The sequence below is a fragment of the Anser anser genome (assembly GCF_964211835.1).
Source record: "Anser anser genome assembly, chromosome: 3".
NCBI classification, from domain to species: Eukaryota; Metazoa; Chordata; class Aves; order Anseriformes; family Anatidae; genus Anser; species Anser anser.
The window spans coordinates 3,401,171-3,427,050 of record NC_139722.1 but is presented as its reverse complement, the minus strand read 5'-3'; the positions used below and the strand labels follow the sequence as shown (position 1 = coordinate 3,427,050).

General features: G+C 46.3%; 1 protein-coding gene and 1 long non-coding RNA gene across 3 annotated transcripts in view; one reads left to right on the top strand and one right to left on the bottom strand.

The window, feature by feature from the left end:
- LOC310896081 overlaps positions 1 to 5,452 on the top strand; it is an 8,837-nt gene extending 3,385 nt beyond the window's left edge. Inside the window, exon 2 of the long non-coding RNA XR_014581168.1 lies at positions 151 to 5,452. This is a non-coding gene — a long non-coding RNA (uncharacterized lncRNA). The remainder of the gene's footprint in view (positions 1 to 150) is intronic.
- Positions 3,106 to 25,880, bottom strand: MTMR9 (myotubularin related protein 9). Of its 2 annotated transcripts, none has more exons than XM_083827937.1 (10): positions 25,525 to 25,880; positions 22,835 to 22,943; positions 22,006 to 22,131; positions 16,220 to 16,393; positions 14,307 to 14,524; positions 12,861 to 13,022; positions 10,595 to 10,736; positions 9,790 to 10,010; positions 7,717 to 7,868; positions 3,106 to 6,988 (listed from the first exon to the last, which is right to left on the bottom strand). In XM_083827937.1, the coding sequence occupies exons 1-10, from the start codon at positions 25,707 to 25,709 to the stop codon at positions 6,825 to 6,827; spliced, it is 1,653 nt and encodes a 550-aa protein (XP_083684063.1). In that variant the 5' UTR covers positions 25,710 to 25,880; the 3' UTR covers positions 3,106 to 6,824. The 2 variants fall into 2 exon arrangements, with proteins under 2 accessions (XP_083684063.1, XP_083684064.1); XM_083827938.1 differs by lacking the exon at positions 25,525 to 25,880 and adding an exon at positions 23,079 to 23,222.

The window sequence follows — 25,880 nt, the reverse complement described above, 5'->3', positions numbered from 1 at the left end:
ATCACCAAAACGTTTAACACCCCGGGTACTGCCTCAGGCTGCAGGGCTCTTTCCTTTTGGCCAGGTTACCTCTCCTCACCAGCTTCTCCAATGCAGTGTGTTGTGTGGCACTGTCAACAGCTGGGCTGGCACAAGGAGGAATAAAAAGAGGTGGAGAACAAAAGAATTTTAATTCAGCATTCCCAAAGCCTTCCTCGCTGTGAAATCACAGCCTTGCCAGCTGTGGGCAACACCGCTAAAATACTTAATATACATTTTTTTTTAATTATTATTTTTTATTATTTTAAGTGTCCCATAGAGATTTGCATTTAAAAAATAAAAAATAACCTTCTCCCCACCAAGACCACTTTTCTTTTTCTCAGCCGGACCTGAGGAGCTGAAGAAACCAGAGACTTGTACTTACTCCAATGCCGTTCAAAGTGCTGTTATCTCCCTGCAACGACTCTAAGAAACGGAGAGAATCTGCTTCATTTTAGCAGCAAAGTCATCAAGTCCTCAGGGAAAAGAGTTCAGGTCAAGTGTAGGTCTTAATCTAGTACGCTCAGCATTGCGCTTACTCAAAGCCATTCCTGTGCTGCATCAATTCCACCGGTTAACACGGGCTTAGAGAGTCCTTGGCCGTGAAGGATGCAGCCAGGGTAGCCTAAATGCCCCAAGCACTGCTAAGGACGGCAGCTGGTGAGATGAAGCACAGCATACAAAAAGCAAGCAGTTCTCTGCTCAAAAATACGAATTCTGGAACAACGCTTATTCCTGCTGGGAAAATTTTTAGAAAAAAGCTTACGTTTCATACAACACCACGGAATTACAAGGCAAAAAGGAATGGCTAAATATATAAGTATATATAAATTAAATATATCTTTATCTCCATCCTGTAGATACGTATACATCCTGTAGAAATGCTGCACTTACCTGGCTGGACCATCACAACAAGTTTTTTTTCACGTGAGCGAAAAGTCACCATGAAGCAAAGTTCCTGCATCTCCTGTGTCTTTGAATCAGCCACTTTAGAATTAGTTCAAAAAAGGGCCGAGCGCCTTTTTTTCCTCCCCAAAATAATCACAAGCTACACCTTGAAACTATTACCCCGTATGGTACTGCCACATATCACCCTGCGCCTAGTGCAGCGGGTCTCTAATTTGGTCCAGGGAAAATCCTGGATTTGTGCCTGTCCAGGACAGCTCGCAGCTTCTGAGCTTTGGGAGTAAGCCCTCCTTTAGCCTGACCTGTAGTATTAGAGCAATCCAAATCCACCAGCAACGCTCTTGCACCAGAACATCGAAGTATCAACCTCTCTAGCTCTGGAAGACAAACACCACAGGCTTGTCCCTACATTTATGCAGCAGAAGCAACCGTGAGCAGCCAAGCAGAGTCCAGCGTCGTGCAGTCACGCTCAGGGCACGGTGGTGGCTCCTCCTCCTCGTTTTCTTCCACTGCTTGGGGAAAATTGGTGGCACGGAAGAGAGCCCTGTAATGGCACTAAACAAAAACAGTTGGATTTTTTTTAAAAATAAACGCCTATGGCACAATCTGCTGACTTTCATCTTCCTCAACATCTACTCATGCCACAATACGCACAAGATGCTGGGATTTGGATGCTGCACGATCATCGCTAGCCAGGGGAGCTCAGAATTGAAGAGGTGAGCTCACACACAGCCCCTCCGCAGGGGTTAAGAGGCTTGCCTGCTGGTCTGCTTCTTCTGCTGGGGGAATGCACTCACCTTTCTGCTGCCTACCTCGGTGAACAGGTTAGAAAGGGGCGAGGTGGGACCCATCAGATGCCAAATGACACAAAGATGTACTCACCTGCAGCCCTGCGCTCAGCTCCGGGCCCGGCACCAGGAGGACGTGGAGCTGCTGGAGAGGGCCCAGAGGAGGCCCCAAGGATGAGCAGAGGCTGGAGCCCCTCTGCTCTGGAGCCAGGCTGAGGGAGCTGGGGGTGTTGGGCCTGGGGAGGAGAAGGCTCCGGGGAGACCTCCCAGCGGCCTGCCCGGGCCTGAGGGGCTGCAGGAGGGCTGGGGAGGGACTCTGTGTCAGGGGTAGGGACAGGGCAAGGGGGGCGGCTTTAAACTCAGAGGGGGGAGCTTTAGATTAGATATTAGGAAGAAATCCTTCCCTCAGAGGACCTGGCTCAGGCTGCCCCCAGGAGCTGTGGGTGCCCCATCCCTGGCAGTGCCCAAGGCCAGGCTGGATGGGGCTGGAACCAGGTGGACTTTAAGGATTGGGAATGGAGGCTTGAAAAAGCCAGGCTGGAAGTGACACGACTCTCAGACTGAGAAGAACGTGTCTCAATCTTCACTGCTCCTTCCCATCAAATATTTTGCACGCTGAACCAAAGCACTGCTTGCACGCAGACTGTGCGAGCTAAAGGAACCCATCACAGGTGCTGGGAACACACGAAGCCTTCAGCACCCTTCGCTGTGTAACCATCAGGGACCGCACGAGCCGCAGGGCAGCAGAGCGCTCATCTGCTGAAAAACCCAAGGCCACACGCATTCTTCACCTCCCAAACAAGTGGCAGAGACCACCAATGTTGCCCCAGGGAGACAGCGCACTGACCTACTGGCCTGGAGAGATCTCCTCCATGGGTCACAGACTCTATTTCTCAAGAAATTGCCTTTTTGCCCCCCTTTGCCTGGCACATAAAATAACCTCCCACACACCCGCTTAAAACAGTAGGTAACGGAGCCCCAGCTCTCCTCACGAACTCCTTGCTGGGTTTTAGGGTCCTGACCCCTCTCCCTTTAAGGAGATCTGCCAGCCTTACTTTAGAGGATCTAATACAAGCTGAAAATCATAGCTAATTAATTTGCTTATTCTTCATGTGCAGGGCTGGTGTCAAAGGGCCAAGACCATGGAAGCAGAGCTCTGCAAACTGTGCAGAGAGTCGGGGTCTCAACCTTTTCAGGCAGCCCTTCAGCACAAATTCCTTCTCTACCACCACAGCCCATGTTGAGCTGTAGGAGAAAAAGCACGTGAGCTGGAAAAAGAAACAAACAACAACCAAAAAAGCTTCGGGCAAGTGTTTACACCCAAGTCACACACACCCCCAACGGAAAGTGAAGGCAGTACTAATAAAGAAGATTCACCACTGTAATTAAAGAATTTTAGAGTCTTCAAGGTTTTAATTTGAACAGACAAGTCTACTATGTTCTCAACATATCTACAGCAAAGTTTACAGCCACTTTGTATCTGGTTTTCTCCCCTCAAATGGCTAAGCGATTTCAGCCATTATAATTTCTCCTCCATTTTTACTTTTTTTTTGTTTGTTTGTTTTGCAATATATTCAATACCACAGCAGCTAGGATTCTGTACACATACAGCATACGTCTAACAATAGCACGAAACTCCCAGCCCTGTTACTCATTTGAAAATGAGGATCAATGCAGCAGCCAAGTCCAATGAACAATCCCAGATGTTTGGACAGAAGTGCGCTCACCACTTAGATTTGTAAGAGTTAACAGCTACGTAGCACACATCACGCAGTGCTATCCAGTGTCACAGTTACAAAAGGAGTGCTAGTACGGACGCCTTCCCCCGCAGAGGAACCTGCACAACGCTTTCCAAGGCTTGAGCGAAGCAGACGGACGCCGATACGCTGTACAGTGCAATTTAAGTTACATCGTATGCAACGTGGACAACAGTGCGCTTAACCGGGTCGCCACATTCAGGAGTTAGATCGATACAATCAGAATATTGAAGGTACACATTCCCTTTGTGTTCGTGAAAGCTGTGCAAGTTAGTTCTTTTTCCCTTTTTTTTGGGGGGGGGGTAAATGGCAGCGTCCCCGCGTCGGCTGACCCCAGAGCTTGGAGAAGGGGCCCCTCGATGTCCAGCTTATTACGCGGAGAGCTACGTGCAAAAGAGTTGACATGGGCATCTCGGCAGCAGCGTCACGCTGCCGAGCCAGAGCTGGGCACTGCCACAGCGCTCAGGGCTCAGGAAGACACGGGTGACTGCAAGCAGCGTGTCACTGACTGCATGGGGTGAGTGCAGCGGGCTAACAAGAAGCAAGCTGATCAAAGTAAGTGAATAAATATGGTGGACGCACGGGTAAGCAAAGAAGGGGCACTGCTCCACCGCGTGTTACCAGTAGTCACTAGACTCGAACCTGGAAAACGCTGGGAACGAAAAGGCAAACAGACCCCGCGAGTGGCCTGCCGCAGGTCTGAGAACCGTCTTCTCCCAAGAGAGGACTCCCAGGAGAGATCTCGTCTCAACTCCACCTCACACAACACCCTGCAGGACTGAAACATGGCACAGAGGTGACTGTTTGCGGGTTAACTCAGCCCTCCAGCTCCTGCTGCTCGCTGTGAACACAAGGCGATGCGTGGCAGAGGAATCAGGGGGTGGGACAAACTGCTGTCGCTGCTCAGGATGACACTAGGGAATCCTCGTTAGGGTCCACACCGCCACAAAGCCAGGGTGCACGCACTGCACTTGGGTGCGGACTCAGTCCTGAAACCAAGTCGAGGATGAAATGCCAGCTCGGAGAGAATTTTCTGCCTTTCGTTAGCTGTCACAGCTGGTTACCCATTTTCCTCAGATGCCTGCAGTTTCCACGAGACCAGAGCAGGCAGGCAAATGGATCAAAAAAAAAAAAAACCCTCTTTGCTTCTCTATTATTTAGCTCAACATATAATTATTATGTTAGAAAATTGCATAACCTTTAAGTGTGTTTTATGTATAGTCTATTATGGGGAAAATAGTCCCTTCTGAACCCTTCTCATCTGACTAGTGATCATGTATTTCAGACGTACAGGAACGGCAGAAATTGGGAACTGGATGGGAGCACAATATCCAGGCAGGTGCAGAGCACGCAGCCGTAATCTTAAAGGGAGAGCAGTAACGTTCTGGGCTTTCATTTGCAATACACCCAGAAGGCAGCTCCAAAATCTGGAGCTTGGAGGCGGAAGGAAGGCATGGCCAACTTGCATCTCTACCGTCACGCAGTAAAGATCACCAGCTACCCTGAGAAGCGTTCCCTATGCCAGCCTCGATTTAGTTGTTCTCGCAATGTAAGAAGAAACTGGTAGAATTTGGTATTACAGCCTTTTTTCTTTTGTTTGTTTTGTTTGTTTGTTTTTCTGAAGCGAGACGGCTTTAGGACTAAGTTTAGGCTAGTCAAAAAAATAAATAAGGAAATAAGGACTGGAACAAAAGGCATTAAAAGGGAGTGCCTGAAAATCACTATCACAAATAGTCTTCTTGGTTACGGAACACTTTTAAAAATATTTTTAGTGGCTATACGTATTTTGCAGAAGACTACTCTCCAGATACTTCCAAGACAACGACAGATCCTGTTGTCATATCTGTCTTTATGTAAAGTGGCTTTTAGGTAAAGGCAGCTTCATTCCAAAACACCAAAGAAATTACTTGGAAGTTCAACACTTTTGAGAGAGATCAAGATTGACCTAACACAGCTCCACTTGTTTCAGCCCAATCAGGCTGAACAACTTTTAATAACAATTCCAGCCACACACACTGTTTCAATTCAAGCCATGTGCAGCTACCAATGGAATCAAGCTGAACAAACGCTGAGATGAGTTAACATGCCAGACCATTCTTACCCGCCTTTCTGAAGGAGGAAAAAAATCTCCGGAAAAATCCACAAACTTTATAACAAAGCAGACTGCAGTCACAGAAACAAGTAACCACAAAATACAAAGCTACCTGGAAAAGTTCTCTCTAGCATCTTTGGGCAGTTTTAGCATCTGCAAGCGATTTACACTGTGAGCATTTCTGTAGTGTGACAGCCTTCCAGTCTGCAGCAGCAACCTGGGATGTTAGATCACGTTAACTCCCAACTCCTGCTTTTGATGTTTCTAAGAGCGTGAGAGGTAAAAAAAAAGCACTGAATGGAGTAAAAAATATTTTGATGAGCTGTAGATTAAGTGCTGCTCGTGCACCCTGGCAATGCCGTGAGCCTGTTCAAGTGTACAGGAACAGCCAGTGCAGTCAGAAGCTTCAAGAGGGCAGTAGTTCAAAAAGGACAGCTCCAAATCACTGCTTTGCTTAGCAAATGAACACCTCCGCCAACCACTTAACCTTTGTGTTTTCCAGGTAGAATAAAAAAAAAAAAGTTTGTTATTCCTTAGGAGGTATTTGTCCACGAGGGACAATTCCACCTGAAGGTCATGGCTTAAACATTAGCAGCAGAATCCCTACCTCGGTCCTGTATTGCACTGAATTTCTTACTCCGGTTTGGTATTTAACCTACGGCTCCCAAGCCACAAAAAAAAACAAAAAAACAAACAAAAAAAACCCACAAAAACAAGTGTTAGATATGAAGGCTACAGAAAGCATCATATAGACTGGTTGAGCTTGTAGTTAGATTATACCATTACCTAGGAAACTAAAGAACTAAGCTGCCTTACCTACTCTTGGGGAGAAAAGGTGCCTTCAGGCAGAATGCCTTTCCCTATCTACACAGAACTTCGTCATTTAATCCTGCAAAGAGTGTTTAGAGAGCTGAGGGAAATAAAGTCCAAAGTAAGTCTGAAACACCCCATCTCTTGGCCCATCCTGGTCATCCATACAGTTGGGTGGAGGTAAGAGTTCCAGCTTATACTGACACCGTACACAACTTAGAGACAGAAAAGCTGCCAAGAGAAAGGACACTGTGCCCACTTGTGTGTATCTTCTGTAAACAAAAAAAATCCCTCCCGAGAAGCAGGGAGGTACATAGTGTGAAGTGAAGGTTTCAGCAGCGGGAGGGCAGGGGCAGCTGTACCAGAGGACTTTGCAATACATGCACTTTCCACGTTTAGTCTTTAACGTAAAGGGAACTGGAAAAGAAAGACCTGAGGCAAAGCCCTGCGAGCTCACAGGTTCTCCTGCATCCTGTCATCCGTTTCCAGCTCTGCCAGCTGCCTCCTCAACGCGTTAACCTTTGCCTGAAGTTCCCTGTTGTATTTTATGATGTTGAGCATTTCTTCCTGGGCTTCATCGAGGAATTTGGAAGGCCGGTTCCACCGAAGGAAGACACCTGAAAGCCCAGAGACGGAAAGAGTCAGGAGGGATTTTTGTTACAGCAGGAGACTGCTATTCATATCCCATTGCTCTCAAGTAATGTGCACACAACGTATACATTTTTTTCTTAAAAACAGAAATCTCCCCTAATCTCCCAGCACTTGGCAATACTGAACCTCCCTTGAGTTCACCATTCTATTAAGCAAGGTTAAAAAATAAAAGCATTTTTTTTTGCCTTCCTTTTTTTTCCTCATATACTGACCAAGACCAGCCCATATTTAGTCTCTAGCTTGCCATGACTGCCTGCCGACTACGCTGCAGTTAACTTTTTAGCAGACGTGGAATGGAGGAAGTTTCCGCAGCAGAAAATCTACTGCACAAAGTACTCACCTGCTGGTCAGGAGAAAGGGAAGTCTTGTTTATACAGAACAAAAACCTGAGGCTTGCAGATGTAGATTTGGCTACAGCACTGCAGAAATACTGGGCTAAAATGTTAAGTGATACGAGGAAGGCTTGGTACGATCCCGAGCAAAAAACAGCATGTTGCCAAACGTGAGGAGAAGCCATTATGTTTCTGGGGATGCTACATGCCAGAAATATTTTGGAATAGATTTCAAAAGGAGTGAGATCACCACCAGCTGAGACAGACTAAGCACGGAGCAGAGACAACAGGAGCGGACGCAAGCTTTGCGAGTAGCCACAAGACACGCGGTGCCTGTAACAGAAAAAGGAAGGCTGGCTTACCTTCCCAGAGCTGCAGGCTCTGCGGGGCAACAGAGGGCCAGATGACAAGGCTGTTGGCCTCAAAAAGAGGGTTCTTGAATTTGCCCAGCTCTTCAGACCGGTTCACCCAGGACCACAGGGACATGGTCTTCTGTTGCAGCTTCAGCTTAGACCTGGGAAACCCAAAGGACCAAATTAGCTTTCGATTTTCTACTGTTAAGACTCATTTTGTCAGAAATACACAGGTTAGACTGCCACAGGCTCTCCTACGTGCTACCAGCCAAGACAAACCAAGGGTGAACATTCCCGCTAATCCTTTCTGTACCACTCCTCAACAAAGCATGGGGTTGGTGGACACCTAAAGCAGTTTACTCAGCATTGTCTTTCAAAGAAGAGATGAGGAAATAACATTTACAGCTTGGGTGGGAGTTAGTTGCCTTCTTGTCCAGATGAAGAATCGGTCACCTCCCCAAAAAGGTTGGCCTGCCAGGTTTTAGAACGGGATTTAATCCTTCTGTTAAGTCAGTATTAGCGCTAGGATTGTGCAATGGGGACGTCCCATTGGGTCCCTCTGGTGGCAGGAAGCATCAGAGCACAGAAAAGTCCATGTTCCTAGGCCAAACCCACCTCCCAGAGCTAAACAAGGGTCTCTGTGCCCTAGATTGTGGCAAACCTCATTCTGACTGAGCTGCCAGCCGGGTGCGAGATTCCCATGAATACTTCAGGCAGAACAAGCTTAACATTAGACTTCAAAACATTTCCTGCTCACAGCCGGACATTCAAATGTGACAGGCAGGTTATTACACGTAACATTCAACACTCGTTCAGATTTCCTTGCACTAGTTTTACATCTGATATAGCTTTGCAGTCTGACCAGCTGAGCAGAAAACACGAGAGTCTCTTCTAAAAGCAAAGGTTACTTTAAGGGCAGAGAGGTTTATAGGAAGATTGAAACTGTCTTTTTGTATTATCAGCTCTATTTTTTCCTTCTACTCCTTCAGTGGTCTTCAGTTTAGCAGCAGACCAACAGATACGGTTTTACTGGAGTCAGAAGACCCGAGAACAGAAGTGCCTAAGATTAAAACAGGAATTCAAACCCCTGGCAGCTGCCAACTGTCTTGGGAGGCTCCTGTCCTCCTGGACTCCAGAATTCCCCCACTGGTACAGCACAGCATCCAAAAGGGACTAGAGTTCAGAAGCTAAGTCTGCTCAAGTGCCTTAAAGGCCACAAGCAAGCTCAGCAAGAGTCCTAACACTACCTGGCAAGGCAGACTCCAGCAGAACGCATCTCAGCTGCTTCCTTTAAAAAAAAAATAATCACAAGTGCACCCATCTGAGTGTTCACAGCATGCGCTCAACATAGTAAAATCACATTTCTCTAAGGCACAGGTTATGGCTAAAGGGGTTTGGCGTCCTTCTGTTGAAGTTTTACTATGGCGCAGCCAAAAAAAACCCCAACCTAACTAAAATGCTCACAGCCAAACGAGCCTAACTTTTGCCAAAGCATGGGACAGATCCTTGTGAGCGAATCTCTTCCGTGTTTCTCCACCTCCAGCAGTTAAAGGATGATATAAAAAGCAAATCCTTCCTTTCCAGAGGGTGCTGGGACCAGCAGGCTATAAAGTCACATCCCTGCCTAGCAGCTAAGAGCCAAACTTTGCAGCTTTGGCCCGTGCCTGCCTTGACCTTCTCCTCCAGGCCGATGCTGACAAGCTTGCTTTGCGCAGCTAAAGCTTGCATCATTGTTGAACTCTCGCCATTTATTTCTCCCCAGAAAGCGCTTCTGTGTAAGGGATTATATAAGAAAAGGTGGAGAATGTTCAAGGCCACACAGGGAAACAGAAAAGACAACCTAAAGGTAGTAGCTTGGACTTGGAGAAGGCAAATTCCCCCTGACAAAGCCACAAATTCCTTTATTCACAATGTCCCAATTGTAAAAGGGAAAAATCCCCTGCCATTGCCACAGATCACAGAACTGCAAGAACCTCACCTGCATTAAGACCACACAATCACCTTTTTCAAGCTTATAAACTTCTTTTTCTTGCCAGATACAGCCTGATATTTACAAGGTTCAAAGGAAGCATCCTCACCCACCTTTCGTTTTCGTTGTTTCCCAGGAAAGTCCCAAACTGCGAAGCGTAAGCGTGTTCAAAGAGCATAATAAGGAATTGTTCGTTGAATTCAAAAGAGCAAGGGAACTGACGCAGGATTTGCCACACACAGTCCAAAAAGAGGAGAAACACTGGGGCCTCCCACTTCTGCTTTGTGTTCGAGTAGGCTGACTGGGCACAGCGCAGCTGAAAAGGATGGCCAGCCTAGAAATCAGAGAGAGCATCACACAAAGTACAGGGATGTGAATACATACAGCAAGGATTTCAGAGCCAGTTCTGTCCATGCAACTACTCTACTACCGTTATTTTCTACAACTGTAGCTTCATCAAACATTCAGTGATAAATTGCTAGTGAGCATGGACAAAAAAGGCATGGGAAAAAAAAAAAGGCATCTCTGCCTTTTTTTGGCTCTGTAGCTGCCACTGTATTTGATCAGAGGATTTTATCAAGAGCAAACTAGCGTAGGGGCACCAAAGGACCAGTCTGAGGACATTAGCTGCAACAGCAGAGAGCAGAATTAAAATTTTGCGTTTCTAGTATTCTAAAGAGACGTTCACCTTGGGCACACAAGAGGCAGTTCCCTCAAACTGAAGAATTAAGGTGAGAGATACAAGCCCCATGGAACGCCAGAGGTACAAATGACTCAGTAATAATGGTGCTCCTTCGGACAAGGGCTGCTCACACGAAGCAGGGCTGCAACAAGGCCCGACTTGTTTGCTGCCTCTCAGGCCATTTCTCAACACAAGTGGGAACAGAACAGATTGCCATTCTATCCCCGAGTACTCACCTGCAGCCACTCCCTCACGACGAGAGCCTCAAAGCCACGTATGGTCCTGCACCTCGGATCCAAGATAATCTGTGCCAGAGAAGTCACCTGGAGTGTCGAATCCGTTCCTTCAGTCCCATGAACCAGCACGGACGCACCTTCCCTGCGAGAAAGGTGGAAAGGAGTAACAGTATGAATGAGCACAACACATCCCATGGACTTGCACATCCCGTGGACGTCAGCATCGCAACAGTCTGATGAGATTCTTGCTTACACCTGGGCTTAACTACACTTACACCTTCACTGGGGTTTACTGTAAGCAAAGCCAATGAGCCAGTGCAGGAGAAAGAAGAGGCAGAGCTTGGTGTCCAGAAAGGAAGATGAATTGTTTGCGCTGAGCAAGGAAGCTTGTCTAAGAGCCAAGCACAAAGGCTTCTCAACTCACCATCAGCACAAGTGAAGCAGCAGAACAACGTGAGGGGCAGCCTGAGGTGGGACAGTCTGGGGCAGGAAGGTTTTTGCACTTTGTTGGGGACCCACAGGCTGTCACTCCCCACACCCTAGTCGCCACTAAGACAAATGATTTCCTCTCTTCTTCTTCCATCCTAGGCTGTATTTGGATACGCTATCCAAATTTAAGTACTCCTCAATTAAGGACAGGATGGTACTGAATTGCATTTACAACCCTTACTCCTCCCAAACGCTGACCCAATGCCTCACTTCTGCCACCACCCTTACACCTAGCAAGGACATTAACTGCAGGCTGGATTTATTTCTGTGCAGAGACCCAAGCTAATCAGCACAGCACGGGTAAAACAGATCAATCCACCACGCTGCAGACATTACCTGCGTTTTGAATTGAAAAACGGAACAAAAAAATCTGTACCTTAAACATTGCAACAACTTTGTCTACAGTCCTATGTCTAAAATAAACCCAGTGCCTCTACAGCACAGATAATCTTTATATACTCTCTCTTCCTCCCCCAGGCAGTGGCAGAGGCCCCTTAACTGCAAAACTTCACTGCCAAGCCTATGTGCTCCCCAAGCGGCGTGTGCCAGGAACACTTTTCACCTTTCTGGCCCCAGAATTTAAGACACAACAGAGATCTGCCCCAGCCACTCCTGCCCTGGGGCCAACGTAACTGAACCGCTCTCATCAACTCAGCCCTAACCACCAGGCTCTGAGCGAGGCAGGCCAGGCATCAGGTCCGAGCTGGCGTGTCCTAACTCCAGGTAAACAGAAAAAGCAAAGAGGAGGTTAAAGATGACAAAACTGCCTACTCTCCCAGCAAGCCAGACAAGTTTCGTCACCGATCTTTCTCCTTGTACACAAGGGGAAAGAGTTACAGATAAAACTATTGATCAAGAGCAATCATTTCCTGGCACAGTCTGTAACTAAGCAGACGCTGTCAGTGCTTTTAAAAAGCACAGCAGCTCATATTTTAATGCAGTAATGCTGTTTTACCAATGAGACTGCATTTCATCTTGTTTGTGTAACCGATTTCCTGACTGTTACAGAAAGCTTAAGGTTCCCTGAGCTTTGAGAAGGGCCTTCCCCTTTCAGAGCCACGAAAAGACCACCACATTTAGACCCCTGCATTTGTTTTTTACAAACCCTGGCACCTGACCATTGGCTTTCGCTCTCCAGCCTGAGATATGAAGAGATTTTGAGGACACGCTAGTGAAATCAGCAGGATTTAGTAAGTGTCAGGTTAAAAGAGGTCACAAACACTTATAAGGGATGAGCAAGACGGCTCAGATAGGACTAAAGAGATAAGAATTTTGAGAGCAAAAAGCATTGGACCAATTCCTGGGGAAAACAAAGAAATGCCATCGGTTTAGTCTCTGGAAGTGAAGTGGGGTACTGGAAACTTTCAGCTGAAAAAAAAACAAACAACCCAACAACCCAACTTTTTATTAATACTGTTGTTACTTTGCTAGGCTACCACACAGTATTTTAGATGGGCACATTCTCACCTAAACCTTCAGTAAAGCAAACTAAATTAGAGGGGCCGAATCAGATGTAGGAACAGATGTCACCTAGATGATCTAATATCTATTCCCAGTCAGTGTTTCCTCCCTCAGGCTTGTACTCAAGAGCGCAAATACGACGGAACATTCCTTAACCACGCTGATGAAATAGCATCTTGCATAGGTGCAAGCAAGCTAGTTCATGGTGCCAATTACTAATGGTCTAAATGCCACCTAAAGAAAACAGAGTATTTAACGATTAAAACTGTGACCAGTGAATGAGAAAATTAGCTTTTTTTTTTGAAAAAAGCTTTACCTGTCAATACACTGAGCAGCTAGACAAGCTGCTGTTAGTATCTCCTTGATGTGAGTCAGCCAGTTGGAAGCTTCCAGCTTACTAAGCCAGCGGTCCATGTTGTGTGACTGGTCGTTACAAGCTTCCACAAGTTTGATGAGGCTTTCCTGCAGAATATTAAACCTTCGGGAAGAGCAAAATATTGTTGAAAACATCAGCAGGACCACAGCAACCAGGGCGACACACAAAAACATACTGATCTCAAAATTCAGCACTAAAACTTGTGTGCATTTACATCACAAGTACGACCCCACAGATGTTGTACCTCGTTACTCTACAAGCCTGCTTTCAGCGGGAATCCCAAACCGTGGCTAAGCACCAGCAGAACACCACTCTTTGGATACAAGCAGCTGCTCCACTTTCAAAACAAATTGCTCCATGAGGTGTTACAACAGTGCAGCCTTTTCCTTCTCTTACCAGAGCTCTGTGCGTGCTCAGCCGTATGAACACCGTACATGTAAAGCGTGTTTCAGGAGCCCTACTGCCATCACCAAGTACAAGCGTTACTGCAGTCCTGCATGGGCACTAGCAAACATCTGCCAGGCTCCAAGTGCTGCTTTGTTCTTTCTACTGCACGGCAAGTTTTAACCTGTAGAGCTGCAACCCCGCTGTAAAAAACAGAAAACTTTAAACTAGACTCAATTTCACTACACAGAGCCACGCCAAGTTTGGCTACATTCTGAAGAATGTAAGAAAGATGTAGCGGGAGGAAGGACAAATTTTCACTTTTACAGTTGTTGCAGTATGTCCTCAAGCCCTGCAGGGCTGGCATTCTGCACACAGCTGGTACAACAGCTGCTTCCCTGGTCCTGTTTCACACTATGCCTTCCAGGGGCACCGAAGTACTGCTGGATCAAATGCCACTTTAACACCACTGATTCCACTGTGCACTCAGGTGTAATAATGGGTGCAGCTAGTAGACTAGATCTCAAAAAGCTTAAAAAAACTAGAAGCATGAGCTACACAGAGAGGAATGAATGCGCTTGACGCCTACATCCACCTGCAAAGTAATCAACATGAAGCTCAACTCCACATAATTTTTTATAAGCAAAAACTAGCAGCTCAAAGCAGAGGACAGGAAATTCCTTCTATTAGCTCCTCACGGAAAACAAAAGAGGAACACAGGAAGGCTGGACTGCAGCTAGAGATGGTCAGAAAAATAGGGAGATTGCCAAATATCTGAAACCTGCAGCAGCAGGTTGTCCAGAACAAGGAACTAAACACAGCTTTCCCAAAGGCAAATGTCTTTATCACTCACGCACCCTCACTTTGCAAGAAAGGGACCCTGTTTGACCGTAACCAGGATGCCCGGTCACTTTCTACAGAAGCCAATTACTTTATGGAACTAGCCCTGCCAATGCAACCCTGCAAAGCCTAGCAGAGGAGGGCCTGTGTGGTTTCACCCACCTCTCAATACACTTGTGAATCCTCCTCCACTGGGGGTAGTACACTTCTTGTTCAAAGCCCCCTCCTTTGGCCCGGGCCTGCTGCGCTACGTTCAGGGACCTTGTATCGATGATGTAGCCGCGCTTTCCAGGCCGCAGTGTGGCGTTAATCAGCTTCTCGTCTTCTTTACACCGCCTGCCGTTCGTACCCGTTAGAGGCTGGCTACTGCGCATCATGACCTGCGAGGACAACCAACCATCAATTAGGAGACAAAGGCTTGAGACTTGGGGCTCAAGTGATCCGTGGCTTTCAGTCTGGAACAAACTCTGCTTTAAGTTCAATCCACAACATTTAGAGGGTCAAACACACTGATCTAAGCAGCTTGATGCCCAGAAACACCGTCCCACATTCCTCTGGTTCTTCCGATAGCTGCTGTTCCCTCTTGCTCTGAACCCTGCAGTTCTTTTCTTCGGTTCTTAAGTGCAATTACTCACAGAGACAGAGTTTATTTAAAAAACAAACAAACTAGAAATCCTTAAGTCGTGTAATCACTTGGCCGGCCACTTTCTAAGTTACAGAGTTGTTCTTTAATTATTCCTGTAGAACCATCTTTGCAAGCCACTGAACTGCCTTCCTGCTGATGCCTCCTTTATAAACCACCATTTTTAGGATTCTCATTCTGAAGGTCTCTTTCAAATCCATTTTTACAGTATCTTAGTCACTTATATATTAATGATGTCTACTAGGCACAGTTTTACTCAGTGGCTAGGCTAATAAATCCTAATTCAACAGGTTTATTAGTTGAGATTCCTTTGGTAAACACCTTTCAAATGAGAAAGCTATCGCATCCCAACAGCTCCAACAACTAAAACGTGAGGGCAGCCAGTCAGCAGCTCCGGCTGTACTTGAGAACTCAAAGCCAGGAGAGCAACACGACAGACAGCATTACTGCCACGAGTTCAAGCACTGAGCCAAACGCTGCTACACTCCTCGCACTTGATACATGCACAATTCAGAGGGATAATTGAACATGTCTTCCTTCAAGAGCTTTCAGTCAAGCAGAAAAAGAGCAGAAAATGCTACTTATGAAGTTGGTGGAGAGCTGATTTTAAAAGCAAGGCAAAAAAAAATTTGAAGGTAGCACACTGCTGGGTCAGATTAGATGTCCTCTAACTCAGGCCTTACAAATCTTGGCAACAGGAGGTGAGAACACTTAAGAGCATTTGACTCAGAAGCGTGCATCGAGGTTGCAAGCTGCCAGCGGAACACCCCAACATCCTTAGAACAAGTTACATCAGCAAGAGATACGGAGAATTACCCAACGATTTCATAAAGTGCATTTCTTAATTACAGCACATCGGTGCCTCAATTAGATTTTGGCTCGCTGAGAGGCGGCGAAGCCTGCAACAGCAAGAATTTGCTGCTCCTGAAACGTGTTAAGCTGAGAGGCTCGGAGAACAGATTGTTCCGATCACTCCACCGACAGTTACCCGGCAGAAGCAGCGCTGGCTCCGGGCACGCTTGCTGTCATCGTGACTCCGTTGCAGAGGAGCCGGCCCACCACCCAGAGACATGACAATGTGGTTTCTGCCATCCCTGCAGCGTGAAGCCTCTTGGCAGACGAAGCGAGGAAGGGTGCCAACGGTGGCTTTACAGGCTCCCAGCAGTAAGAGCAAGATGAGACAAGCTCATGCCACGTACGCGCCCAAACAAGCAGGCTAATAGCTATTTCTAGGATGGAGATTACTCATTCCATCGCCCAGAACCAGTTTCAATGCATACACTTACAAACAAGCTAGAAAATAATGAGTGAACGTCTCATGAACTGCATTAAGTCTAGAGCACAAGCTGTTCTGCTCATTAAGAGAGGCTGACGGGATTTGAGCAGGTTCACGCGCTTCCTTCAGGTACAACCATCAGCCATCCCAACTTACCATCCCGTTCTTCTTATGGTAATAGCTGAGGACTGGGAAACGACCGCCGTAGCGAAACAGTGCGACCTTCCGGAGCGCTTCGTCATCGATGGATTTGGGGACAGTAACAACAGGAGGGTAGGAGGGACAGACAGAGAAGTCCTTGTTGACACAGCTTAGACGCCACTCATCTGTCTGAAAGGGAAGAAATTCTAGGCGTTAGGTCAGAAAACAGAATATTACTGCTAGAGTGAAATGTAACAGCGAAGAGGAACTTCCATGCTCAGAACAAAGCACGCACACACAGTGATCTGTTCCATTTGCACCACAGGTAAAAGCTCACTTGTCACCGAGCATAACCACTTCTGCTCACCCAGGACTCTGAACCCCCTGTGAGAGCGTAACTACACCGATCAGTCAGATCAAAGGCACAACGCACGCATGTATCACAGACATCAGAAGGTATGCTCCTGCCTAGCCCTTTAGTATCCATTTAGAGGTCTGCTGACCGATCCTCCCACCCCAAATCTCCTGATGCTGTCTCCGACCACATCTTGTTGCAGCAGCTCCCAGAAGCTCGTTAACCAGCACACAGTCATCTCTTCTGCTGCCTGCAAAACTTTGTAAGACAACCCTTTATAAGATGACACTGGTTCTTGAGGTGAGGGATTTGTTCCACAACAGCTCCCCATTTAGCTCCCACGATCAGAAACGGGTGGTAGCAGCTTTTCATTGTTTCACACGCACAGAAAACACTGTGTCTTCAGCACGCACTATAATGCAACTTACTGCATTAGCAGACAACTTAGCTCCAGATGACAAAGCTGCTTGGAGGTTAAAAGTTACGATTTAACATTTCCAACTTGGTTCTTTCCTGTGGGCTCTGCTTAACGTAAACCACGACAGTTCTTCCTCCAGAAGCACTTCCTGGAACCACGGCAGCGTCTGAGCACCAAGGTGAACTCCCGTTACATCATTTTTCAGCTTCCAGCAGCCAAACATTTGTGAAAGAACCCGCTGAACATCAGCACGCTCCAGCCGGCGGCTGGTATTTCTGCCAGCGAGCTCAGGCTACCAGATACACGGGGTCAGACACAAGCCTTGGCTCCACCTCAGGCAAAACCAAAGGTCAACAAGTGGCCTCACTGACGAGAAGCCCTCGCTTACTGAATCCAGCAGAGCAGCACCTAAAGCTTGGCAGGAACAGAGCTCGGGGCACTTGGTAGCAGGGTGGTGGCTTTGCTGGGCTGCATCTTTAGTCATCGTGTCCTTATTCTGTAACTCCTTACGGCCAACCAAAACCGCTGGCAGAAACCCTGGTGGGGAAGGTGACCCAAAAGCCTCTACAGCATGTTTGGATTTTAGCAACAGCGTTAGCCTCTTAAAAATAGAGGCAGAGTGACAGATTTGCCTGTAGAAAGCTCCAGGCAAAAAATTTAAGTGAAATAAAGTCTTTTGAAGAGGAACAGGCAGCTGCTATTAAGGTCTCTTTTTTATATTTAGTTACTAGACAGGACACAAATATAAGAAAGCAAATAAGACCCCAAGTAATTTCTCATATGAGGCGTTTTTGGTATGGACCAGTAAAGACTTCTGCAACTGCAGCATGCAAAAACCTCAAAGATGCTGTAAAAACCTGTGTTCAGAGAAAGCTTCAGCTAGACAAAAAGGCAGGGGAACAAAGCAGGTATCAGAGGAAGCAAGAGAAGAGCATGACAGTTAAGTTATCCAGTAGCAGAACACAAATTATAACAAAAATTGATTCAGAAAGGTTGGACATGCGTTAACTGCATGACTCTGATCAGAAAGGTCTCTTCTCCTCTCTCCTTTTTTCTTAAAAAAAAGCCTGCCTGTACCTGGTTATACGAAGCAATCTGCTTGGCTTGCTTGTCCAGTGGAAAAATAAGATTGAACCAGAAATGCTTCTTGCAATGAAGTATCTCCGCCAGACAAACATGATGATCTGATTCACGACATGATTTCATCATCAACAGATGCAATGCAAGGGATGTGGGGCCCAGGATACAGCAAAATTGTCTCTTTTGGCGGCAGCCTAAGAAAAAGATGCTGGAAAGCACACACATGGGTGTTACCATCATCAGGAACAGTGCTCAGCACTGTGTTGAGCAGCCTACCCAGACGGTCTTGCAGCAGCCCTGTTGCAAGCTTATTTCATTATTCAGTAACCTCAAAACGGCCCCTGTGAACGTCTACATTTTACAAGGTAAAGGCTCTCCCAGATGCAGAGCTAAATTGCCTCTGGCAATCGTGTCACAGGCAGAGATGAAACAGTGTCTGGATCACAGACGGGAGGTTGGCCGGTCACAGTTCGTGCTTTTTGTGCCAACAACAATATTTTTACAGCTTTTTGGGGTGCCTGTGTCAAATTACAGTAGATTTCATACGATGGTGTGCAATTTGTCCACAATTTAAGAAGTATGTGTGATACAGGAAACAACTGAAACACCCCACTGTTACCTAAGACGTAGGGAGGGCAGAATCAAAACCTTTTAGTATCCCTTTTGAAAGACTGGCCATCACCGATATCACCAGTACGAGAGGAATAGAAGAGTATCAACGTGATTTATCTCCCACTTTGGTAACTTAACTCGACTCACAACCTCCTCTCCTCACCATTTATAACACGAGACAGATGATACCGTTGTGTCAGCCAGTTATAATTTACCGTTACAGGGGAAGGAGGAGAAGGGCAGCAATTAGCCCCGTTCGTCTCCTGTAGCAGAGCTACTTGTGCAGAGATCCAGCGAACCTCTGCAGAGCCAGCTTCAGACTGTTAAAGTGTACTCCAACATGAACAAGGTGACAGTAAAACCCAACGGCGCAAGCACCTTCGTGGATTTTTCTTGGGGTCTCTCTGCAGTTTGGAAAAAATTCTGCCATTACTAACGGGCAGAGTGAGGGATTAGCAATTCAGCTACACGCAGTAGTAGATGCAGACGCAGGAAGCAGCACGGATTGCAAGGAAAGAGAGAAGAGGTGGACCTCATCTTCAGACATCAAAAAAGTACGCTCCGTGAAGCTCAGAAAGTGCAAAGTTAACATTTACTTCTCTTGGCAAGAGATCTAGAGACCTGAACTTTAAGGATTCAGGAAAAAAGAATTGCAGTTAAGACTGAAAGTGGCGAAGGATTGCGGGGTGAGCACAAAGGAGGAGAGGACTCAAAAGGAGGAACAAAAAGGTAGTCAGAAGTGTTTTCCTAAACACAGAGCAGGATTAACTTTCTCTTCTTTCTATTCTGCCTGTCCTGGTACTTGTTTAGAGACAGCAATTTTCAAATGTCACTGTACTGGAAAGCTAAAACTACAGTTATTCTTCCTCCGAAGAGCTTGCAGTTGATAGAAAAGGTCATTTTCAACAAAACTGTGTAAAACAACAAGCCTTAGACGACAGTTCGAGAAGCCTTCACAGACCTAGAAGAATCCTGAAAAGCAGTGATGGCAGGCCAGTACCAAGGAATGGACAGAAGGCACCAAGCCCTATAACAGAGAGTGTAGAGACAAGAAGCAAAACAGATGCAGGCAAAGACTGAAGCTTGTCTGATCACCTGTATTTCACAATTATCTGCTACACTGCAAGCCGAGACCAAAGCCTCAAAATTCACCTCTTTATAAGAACTCCAGGACAGAAGATAAACCTGTTGAACTGTCCAGAACCCTCAGCTTTCCTACGCTGGCAACAAAATAAAAAAAATAAAAAGAAGAAATAGGCAAAGAAACCGAGCTCCGCGGCAATGAAATATCTTCACGTTGATTATCCCGTGAGTGTATAAGCTTCCCAGGGCCGTTCCCTTATCTTGAAGAGGAACGTGAGTTTTCAGTGTTACAGTTCACAGTACCCTGCAACTGTAGAAGTTGGCAGAAGGGAAATTTCTTCATCCTGACCTATTAGCTTTTCCTCAATCCACAAAAGAAAAGGAAGTATTTTCATTGCATATACTCTAATTCCATTCAGCTACTCGCTGGTTATGCAGGAGCACAGCGAGGAATGCAATTTTCTTTAAAACAAATTTCACCTGACGTACCTGTAGCCAGTCCAGGTCTCATGCACCCAGTGCCTCCAGGAAAAAAAAAACAGCTGGATAAGCAAACGCCATCTATCCTGTGCATTCTTTGCTCCTTTCTTATTTGCCTGTAGTATCATTGAAGTCTCATCTCACAGTAATTTGGAGGCACAACACAGCCAGATGGATGATTTAAGGGAGAGGGAAGTAAGCTTCTGAATTCCACTCATGTGACTTAAGAAAATCCGCCATTTACTTGCTCTGGCCTGTCCCAGAATAAAGTTTAAGTATAGAACAAAAAATGTTTGGTCAACACCATTTTTTTTTAAATCTGTTGTTCAGGGAAAGCAAGTCACTTGAGCGTGGTTTTTGTCACCATTTCTTGTAAAAAAAAAAAAAGTTACATCTGAAATTCTAGGTTAAAAGCCAAGAATTAATCAACAGCTGTTAGACATATATGTTTTAAAGGAATAAATCATTCGGTTTTTAATTACAAGGAACAATTCCTGGGAAGGAATATATTCGTATTTCTTACCAGGAATCTATGTTCAGAAAGCCAAGGGATTCACAAATAAGTTATCAGTGCCCTTTTAAAGCCTCTAAAAGACAAAAGTGTAATAATGGATTTTGTTAGCAGCTGCATCTGCGTGATGGTAAATCCCAAAGTCCGCAGTGATCTGATTCCTGAAAACCAGAAAGGTTTTAAACTACACACAGAAAGACATGAACAGAAGAACCATCTCCTGCAAGCTTCCACTGAGCTCTCAGGGATGTCCTGCTGCTGCCCTCAATCCTGCTCCTGCACGATCTCCCCTCTCACCAGAGGGCACGCTTCTGTTTCTTGCCTTTCGATTCTCCCTGAAATGCCTCTGAGCCTGGAAAACATCCGCTGCTTTGCCTCCAAACAGGAGAGCACCCTGATCTTAGGTTTGACTCACCCAACTGAATTAAAACAAAAGCTGTGCAGTTAGTTATTAGAAAAGGTCAGGTTTTATTACTTTTGACAGCAGGTGAAGATGGGACATGCATCTAATTATGAGACAAAAATAGAAAGACCCCTAAACTCTTTTGATTTTCTGATTTCATCATGTGAATCTGGCCGAGCTAATCACATTATTCAGTTATTAGTCATAAACAGGAAGTGACAAATCCTGCAGACAAGCCCGGTTGCGTATTTAAAAAAAATAAATCGATGTTCTTTGATGCTGTACTAATGGATGTGGTCTCAGGAACATAAGCGATGCAGCAAGTGCGCATATTTAATGTGGAGGACTTGAAACACAGAGATGCAAACCCAAGGCACTATCAAACCAGGCAGAATCCTGCAAGTATCTGGAAGTGGGCATGCATATTATCATCTTCCTAGAGGGCTATAATTTATATTTCTAAGTTTCTGTTTGTGTTTAAAGACAGCTTTGTTTCAGTTCAGGCGTTGACAAAGATTCGTCCTGCTCCAGATGAAAACTTAACTTGAACAAACCCAGACCAAAGGTCCTGTACTCATTCTTACAACGAGGAAGCATCCCCAAAGGATAAACATTTCCTGCGTTCATATCCTCCCAGGCAGCTTTTACATGAACCTCAAAACTCCATTTCCACCAGGTGAAATATGAGTGCCAAACAGGAATATTTAGCACATGCAGAAATGCCGGACGTTTACAGGGAGCACCAGGAGCACCACTCATTTTCCACCCAGGCATTATCAGCTATTGTAACCCCCAGAGGATTTCCACTGCAGGCACTCTGAGCGAAACACTTCAGTGCAAACCTTTAGGTTCAGCTTACCACCGAACTGAGGAGCTCAAACTCTTGCTCAGGCAGATAAGAACGCCAGCCATCTTCAACGACTTCAAACATGGGCCGGTAGAAGAACGGGTACATGAGGGTGACAGAATCCAACGTGGAAAGTGCCTGCAAGGATGACAGAAGCAAACAAGTAGTTAAAATTCATTCAAACTGCTGTTTCACTCCAAAACCACACAGAAAGTGGTGTTTTCCTCTAATACTGGTGATGCAAGCTTAATAGTTCCGTGTTTTTGGATGACTTAAGTTTGCAGTACTAAGTTTACCTGCAGCGTAGTTTAACAGTCATAGAGTGGAGTAGCACAAAAAAAAAAGGAGATAACAGACAATTTAGCCACAACTGGGGATTTGTCTGCATAGTATCACTTGTGCAGGCTGTGCTATTTAACAGTGCAACAAAGAGTGAGGACGATGCATCCCAAACAGGTATAATTAATGGGATACCTCCTACATCCTGCCACTGAGCTTTAAACTCAAAGAGTTTGTTAAAAGAGCTGTTAACACTGTTTGAGACACGTGAAACTTACTTGGTCTGATTTGTTTTCACCTCCTCATGCTCCACCATAACTGCTGAGCATCATCTTCCCAAATGCTATTTGGAAATATTTGATTAAGTAGTCTTTTAGCATTTTGTTTGTTTTTAAAATACCCACAAACAACAAATAGAGTTTTAACAACTGAAAGGAGATATCCCGCTATTCACATTCACCTTCCACAACAGCAGTGAGGTCTTCCGTGACTGAGAAGAGCCAAGGCTGAGGTCCGATGAAGGTCTGAGAACCTAAGTGTGATTATCATCATGAATTCTTACCTCAATAGAGCTGGCGATGTTCAGGCACTCCTCCATGCCAGGGATATCCAGCTGAATGATTCGCAGATCTTTGCATTTTATAACGATGGTACCCAGCGAGCCCGCAAACCTGCAGCAAGACAGGAAGAAAGAGCCTCTTAGGAACAAGATCTTCTAAGGTCCGGTGAGGTATTAGAGCTCTTCCCACAACACATGCCTGTAAGATAAAATTCCATTAGTAGTAATACATCTGCAATATATGTACCTAGATATATCTGTTTTGGAAAGATGACAACAGAGAAATATTTGGTATTTTTCAAGTTGTGCTCTGCTTTTCTATTCCACCCTTGTGATGTGGCAGCGAGTGGACGTATTACAAGACAGAGAAGGTTTTCACCCTGGCTTTGCTTTAAAATACGCAAGAGAAAAGGAATGTTTAGTGGTTGTTTTTTTTCACCCCGATAAGACTGGGAACTTCAGCTGGAAATCAACCCAGAAAAACTATGCTACAAAGCAAACAAAGCACACAGACGCCCTCTCCAGTCCTCCTTGCAGATATGAAAAAAGGCCTACGTCTGAGCAGATAACGAACGCTTTCCTTACATCAAGTAGCCAGCAGCACTCACAGAAGCGATGCAGATTTTTGTTTGCAGAGCAGTGAACTAAGGAAAAGCAGCTAAGTCTCCTTGCACACCACAGCAGTGCTCACAGCACCCAAGGTGATGCAAGAAACAGGAGCAGGCAAGAACTGAAGGACCAAGTTCCAGTCCCCTGGGGGACTAAGCAGGGGATAGACCACAGAAAGAAGGGCAGAGCTGCACCAGCTCTAAGAGCAGACCTGTTGCTAAGCTTCGGGTTGCTTCACTTGAGCTACAAACGTGCCTCTAATTTATTTTGAAGTTATTACAGGTGATCTGTGCAAAGAAACGTTAACATGCAGAGCCTATTACAATTTTAGTAATGCTGAAGGAAGGAAGGGAGGCATTTTGACCCAAAAGCTCTGCACCTCCAGCACAACCAGTCTGTGCATCACTGCAGCACTATTTCACAGGTCCCCAAAGTAACAGCCAGGGTGCATCCATCACTGGGGCTACTCCCCCTTTCCCCAATTCCTTCAGCAAAAACTCCACATAGTATCACTAGAAACTGTTTCTCTTCTTATCACATCCTACAGGTCATATTTAAGTTATGAAAAAACTACAAAACATTGATAACAGCTCAATGAGCACCTGATAACTGAGGAAAACACCACTTTTACAGAATTACACTCCTATCATGGACCTGGGAGAAGAGACTTCATGAACCTGATGTAGTAACACAGTTGTTAGGCACTAATACCCTGAAGCGGTGCCAAACTGGAGCTTTTTACGGTCTTTGTTGGTTTAAAGAGCCTTGTTATTCCATCCTCTCCAGCACTGAGAGGAATATAGTCTCCTGTCCTTTTACGTGGAGGAGTTTCATTGCAATTATGCTCACAAAGCTGCTCTCAGGAGGGAGGCGTCCACTCTAGGGACCTTTTAGAAACTGGGGCTGGCAATAAGGGCTAACCGAGGGACGTGCGGGCACAGCTAGCTCCGTTATAAATCACGCACCAAGCTAGCAATGCACCACTCCCCAGCATCAAAGCTTAAAATACTCCTTTCTCCCTTCATATTAACTTACATTATAAGCTAAAAGAAAAAAGAAGCTTCCCTATAATAATTTTTTAAACTAGAGCCACGGCTGGTTTAGTACAAGCAGCAATGAGGATGTGGCCAAAGCACCCCGATGACTGAGCAGTACCAGATGGGAGCCGATCTCCTTAGGTTTCACCCTGCTCCTGTCCGCACTCAGGCCACAAAGCAACATTTCTCCAACCCTTAGAGAAATCAGAATCACAGGAACCAACTTCATCCATGACCAACAGTTTACCCACTCTGAGGAAGCCTCATATCTGTAACTGCTGCTGCTTCATCTTTCCTGCCTTGTTGTCAGAGAGGAAATGTATCTTCTGGATCGCTTTATGAGGAGAGGAGTTGAGTTTTTAATTAAAAAAAATAAATATATATTATGAACAAACTGCAAAAAGGACCATGCAGCGGACAATGACCAGATGAGAGGGGACTGGCACTCAACAGCTTGAGGGAAGCACGGTGGGGCAGCAGAACACATAAAACTGACAGAAACTATGTTAGGATTTGTCTCTGAAGTTCCTGTAACAAGAGAGGCCGGGCAAGACTAAAATGTTATTGGTGTGCTGTAACTAAAACTCAGTTTTACCACACCAGTCCAGTAAGAAGCATGATGTGAAGGGCGTTACTGATTTGTGCAAGCTGCTGGAGGAGTATGGGGATGACACTGCCTAGCAGCTGCACAGTGATGTGGGGCTGAGATAATCCAGGTCCTACTCCTGCCGCCAGGTTTGCACAGCAGATCCCTTTGGCAGGACCTCACCTTCCACCTCTGGTGAGCCGTTTTTTCAGAATCACGGAATCGTTAAGGTTGGAAAAGCCCTCCAAGATCACCCGGTCCAACCGCCCCCCTACCACCAATGTCACCACTAAACCACGTCCCCAAGCACCACGTCCAACCTCTCCTTGAACACCCCCAGGGACGGTGACGCCACCACCTCCCTGGGCAACCCGTCCCAACGCCTGGCTGCTCTTCCTGACCAGAAATATCTCCTCGTTTCCCACCTAAACCTCCACCAACGACAGAAACTCGCCCCTCACCTCTTCTCCACGCAGTCGATGTTGGCGTGCAGCAGCCACAGCTCCTCGCCGCGCTCCCTGCGCCGTGACGAGAAGATGAGGTGGTGCCCGGTGAGGCACAGGGTGCCGCGCACCGCCGGGCACCGGGGGCCGTGCAGCACCGCGTTGTCCGCCCGAGGCGTCTTGATCAGCTCCGCGAACTCCATCGCGACCGGGAAGAAGGGAACCGGGAGGGGGAAACCGGGGGGGAGGCGGGGCTCAACGGCCCCGACCCGTTACCGGCCACGAGCCCCCGAGCCCCGAGCCCGCCGACATGGCCGGGCCCCGGAGGAGCCGCGGCGGAAGCGTGTGGGGGACGCAAAATGGCGGACGCTGCC